The following is a 5299-nucleotide window of genomic DNA, read 5'->3' on the forward strand; positions in this document are numbered from 1 at the left end:
TTCGTTTAAGTAGAACTAAAACTGAATACATGGAATGTAATTTTAGTAGTAATAGCTCTAGTGACAGATGTGTGACTTTGGGTGATCAAATTATTAAAAGGTGTGAACGATTTATATATCTTGGGTCCGTTGTTCAAAGCGATGGTGATATAGATGGGGATGTTAATAGTAGAATTCAAGTTGGTTGGTTGAAGTGGAGGAATGCTTCGGGCCTTTTGTGTGATAGAAAAGTACCGCTAAGACTGAAAGGAAAATTTTATAAGATGGTGGTGAGACCTGCAATGCTCTATGGCGCTGAAGGTTGGCCTTTAAAAGCGAAGCATAATAATAAGTTAAGTGTTGCCGAGATGAGAATGATTAGGTGGATGAGTGGCTTTACACTTAGAGACAAAATGCGGAATGAATATATTCGTGATAGGGTTGGTGTAGCTCCTGTGACAGACAAAATTAGAGAAAGTCGTCTTAGATGGTTTGGTCATATTAAACGTCGACCATTAGATGATCCGATTAGGAGAGTAGATGTTTTAAATTCGACTTGTGTTAAGAAAGGCAGAGGTAGACCTAGGAAGACTTGGGCTTATTGTATTAAAAATGATCTTAATTTACTAGAACTAAATGAAAATATGACACTAAATAGGACGCAATGGAGAAAAAGGATTCATGTAGCCGACCCCACGTAGTGGGATTAAGGCTTTGTTGTTGTTGTTGTTGTTTAATAGGCATCATGTGCTTATTAGATTATCATCGTATTATTATAGGATGTTCTCTAGACGAGCATACCATGCGAATGATTTACATTTTTAGTGGACTACAGTATTTGATAATTTTGAGAAACCCTCCACTAACCCTATCTGGATGTTTTTCCCTCATCTCAAGATACATTACATCAACAAATCCACATTATATTAATTGGGTTCAATTTTTGACAAACTACCATAAGTTGATGGTGCTACTACCAAATTCTCTTGACTTGCTATGGTCTAAGTTCTTGTTCATATTGTTATTTCTACCTTTTGGGCTCAAGTGCTATGGATTGACAATTTTTCTTATGTTTATTGACAAAAAATTATATTTGTGGGCTTGTCCGCATATTGCAAATCTTGTAATTTTTTGTCATAATTTTTTTAATTGCTTCAAAGTACATCCAAAATTAAAAAGAAAATCATCTTGTAATTTCCACTTATTAGCTCTTTTTATCATATCATGAATGCATAGCATAATTGTGCTACCAACATATGATCAAATGGAGACTTCTAATATGTCGAGTGCTACTATCACTACCTTGGTTCCCTAATAATATACTTGTTGGTATCATCCCCCATATTCTAACTAGTTTAGAAATTAGGTATTTCACTTTACTAAAAGCCATTTGTAGGTTAGATTGTTGTCAACTATTGAGGATCGTATTGCTACTCTTACTGCCTCCTTTCATTGCAATACTATAGTGATTTTCGCCAATGTCAATATTCTCTATTTTAAATAAGAACTATCTAATCTTAAACATCTATTACCAGTGGAAAAAGTATTTCACCTAATATTTCTCATTGAGACACTAATCAAAAGAAAATATTTCTCCATTATCACAAATTTATAAAATTCCAAGTGAAACATTAGAATGCTCCTAAAAATTTTGGCATTTTGGACTTCGTCGATGTTTTGAAGTCAGCATGATCCACTTCTCTAAGATAGTTTGCTCTATATGTTTTCTATTAACATGAACTTATGTATTTTTTTCTTTCTTGATGGCAATGTCATGTAAGGTGTATCATGTATATTTTCACCAACTCATCATAAAATTTCAATGATTTGAAATAAAAAATTGTTTGGTTAATCGAAAGAAAATCTTTCTCCATTATCCCAAATGTGTAATAATCTGAGTGAAATATTATCATGTTCTAGACAAATTTGGCATTCTAGACTTCGTCGATGTTTTAAAGTTGACACGATCTACTTCTCTAGGATAGTCATTGCTTTATATTTTTTATATTAACATGAACTAAAGCATTTTCTTTTTCTTTCTTAATGGCAACATTATGTAACGTGTTATCATGTATATTCTTCGCCAACTCATCAAAAAATTTTATCACGTTGAAAAAATGTGAGTTCGTGGTTGAACATATTACTCTTAGTGACTTTGACTCTAGCTTCCTTGCTGAGACTAAATGATCTAATAGTTTTCCCTTAGCTAGTCCTAACTAAACATAGACTGGTTGATGGCTTGCCCTAGGCCACCTTATATGCAGTCTAGTGGTTATCTTGTGCTAGGACCTAGTGTTCACTAAGTTAAATGATCTAATAGTTTTCCCTTAGCTAGTCCTAACTAAACATAGACTGGTTGATGGCTTGCCCTAGGCCACCTTATATGCAGTCTAGTGGTTATCTTGAGCTAGGACCTAGTGTTTACTAAGTTTACTTGTACTAATGACCCTAACCTAGCCTCCCTTAGTTAATTAAGTGGACTGCTGACCCAACCCTTAGACTGTTGTAGTAAACTAAAAAAATTTACATTATACTTTAGGCTCTACTTGTCCTAGTTGAGCTAAGATGGCCAGGTAATTTACTTGAGTTTATTCCAGTTGACCCTATACAAATCAATGAGCAACTCTAAATAGTCTTAATTGATCCTAAGTTTCCTGTGCCATGGAAATTCCATGGGGAACTGTGAAGTGACATGCCATCTTGGACTGATGATCTCCACATCATTGGACCATAAGATCTCAGAATAGCAAGGTTCACTTTATGGTGGATTGTGTCCATCCTTATTGTCTCTTAAAATAAATGACTCTCCTAGAAAATGGAGCTAGGAGTGGTTCAATTGATTTTAGTGTAAGTAGTTCTTAGGCAATTCAAGCAGCATACATTATACAATTCTTGTAATTGATTACATAATTATATTATGGGCCTTTGTAGTTAATTTCTATAGTTAATTCAAAATTTGTGAAGGTTCTCAACTTTTGTTGGTGATAGCCTATGCTCAAAATAATCCTTTGAATATCACTAAACATCAATAAATAGGATTTATATTCCGCTATTGGGGGTTGAATTGTAAAAATCCCATTTCAATTCTAAGAGTTGATTTGTATGTTTATTGTCACTCACCCTTACTATGTGATTACTCTTTATTGGAAGTTAATGTTCTTTTAATATTTTGGAATAAAGGACTCTAGAAAAAATATATGATAATATGAATATAAATATATTGCTTTTAGTCTCTTTTTTTCCTTTTTCTTAAAGAAAATTTCTAATACCCTTCAAGCACTTGTGTTAGTGTGATGTTGAGTTCATTAAGTGGAAGTCATCTCCTTGTAACAATATGAGGTCTATTTTTTCTCCATGTGATGAATTTATATTATCTTTCATCCTCATAAATAGAATTGAGTTTTGTAAGTGTGATTGACCTTAGCCAAATTAGCTACGAGTGTTTTCCTAATTGTGGCATAAATTCCAATCAAATTGCTCTTTTTTTATTACTTAAGTTCAACATTGATTTCTTTTTTTAAGAAATCACTAAATTAACATTTAATGCATATTTCTATATTTTTAATTCACATTAAAAGAAATCAAGCGCATTTTGTAATTGATAATCTTTCAAACAAGGATTTTTTAATTTCCATCAATCATCTACATTAGGGATTGTGGACCCTAAAGAATTTTATCGTATGCAATTTCAAATATGATTTAAATGAAATTTACATAAAATATTGCCCATCAGTTGTTTTGAGGCATCTAAAAGCTATAGTTGGATAAATCATTTTTTGCAGTGTTTTTGGGTTTAGCAAGATAATTTAAATCCTAGGAAGAACAATATTTAAGGTATTTAACAGATTTAGATGTTTTTAGTCCTTATATTCATTTAAATATTATATCTTGATAAAAAAACAAACAATTTATTTGAATTTGATTACATTTAACAGCGGCATACAAACAGTTTTTAAGATTTTATAATTTCATCATTTATTAAATTAAGATTTAGAGATTTACTAAATCCTATTTCTAGCCAAACGGTCCTAAGAAAACCTGCATCATCAAGAAAATAAAGGCAACGGAGAACACAAGTCATGTATAGACATGGATTAAGTGCGATGAACAGAAAAGCAGAGCATGAAACAAAGGGCAAGAAGACTTACTATCTGATAACCAAGAATGCTCCTTGAAGTCGGATCATCCCACACAAGAAGCAGAACCCTCACTCCCTCCTGCGACTTGGATTTCAGAAGACTACCCAACGTGCAGCCAGGTCCAGAACCAGCATCCCGCACCAACTTAACAGTGTGGTACACCGACCACCCTGTGATATAAATCAAACGCCGAGCCTGGCTTATCGCCTCAAATATGTCCCGCCAACATTTTCCATGTTCATAGCGCACTCCCTGATCCAACTTTAGGTCAGGTAAGCAACCATCAGGAACATGAGCATCCTGATAGAGAGTGACCTTCCCTCCCTTCCTAAGCGGGAAATAAGTACCTGGAACTCCTCCATAGTCAGGACCGGCACCAACACCTAGGTAATACATGCCAAGCTTCTCAATCGGGAAATACTGAATTGATAACTTCAGCGTTGCTCCGGGCTTACAAGGCTTCCCATTGGAACCAAGAATCGGGTAGACGCCTTCCACCTTCTCACCAGAATAAATCCATTCAGCGGGGATGGACACAGAACCGATGAGCTGAGACCCAACGATGTCATTGTCCTTAACAAAGAACACGACATCCGCAGCATGATGTGCCACCGGGACGTAGAAATGCTGCACCCAGACTGGGAACTCGCTGTTACTGATAACATAAGTCCGGCCAACAACAGCGCCGGAGACGGTGATGGACACGTAGGGATCGCTAGTCATTGAAGATACATGCTCCAGCTTGCTGCTGAGGGAGCTGGTGAGCCGACGGCCCAGCATGTCGCCTAGGGTCTTGGAGAACATGTCCATATTGGGAAGGTTCCGCGCCTCTAAAACCCAGATATCAAGGCTTCCATGCAGGAGGAGAACCTTGAGAGAGGGCTGCAAGGTCTGGTCACCAACGGGAACGATCTGCCAGTGCTGCGATCCACTAAGCGGGGAGGCCGACCCGTGGTTGGAGAAGCTCTCGGAGAAGGATTGGCTTGGGCGGTGTCCGTGCACTGGATGGTGTTCGGGGACGGAGGTGGGATGGTTGGAGATAAGCGGTGGCGCTGTAGGGGCATCCGAGACTTGAATGTTTGCGAGCAGTTCTTCGACGGGATATAAAGAGGAAGAAGAGGGAGAGGGCGTATAAGTCGGGCGAACGGCAGCGGGTGGATCGGAAGGGGGGATAGGGTGAG

At 36.9% G+C, this 5299-nt stretch overlaps 1 protein-coding gene across 2 annotated transcripts in view; it reads right to left on the reverse strand.

Annotated features, from left to right (window-relative positions):
• Positions 1-5273, reverse strand: part of LOC110019155 (phospholipase D beta 1-like) — a gene marked incomplete at its 5' end in the record, with an annotated part of 58953 nt that extends 53680 nt beyond the window's left edge. For both annotated transcript variants that reach the window (XM_020716736.1, XM_020716735.1), the window contains 1 exon segment: positions 4128-5273. In XM_020716736.1, the coding sequence (XP_020572395.1) occupies positions 4128-4928 (801 nt within the window).
• Positions 5274-5299: the final 26 nt, after the last annotated feature.

Source organism: Phalaenopsis equestris, unplaced genomic scaffold (assembly GCF_001263595.1).
Source record: "Phalaenopsis equestris unplaced genomic scaffold, ASM126359v1 Scaffold000053, whole genome shotgun sequence".
Classification (NCBI taxonomy): Eukaryota; Viridiplantae; Streptophyta; class Magnoliopsida; order Asparagales; family Orchidaceae; genus Phalaenopsis; species Phalaenopsis equestris.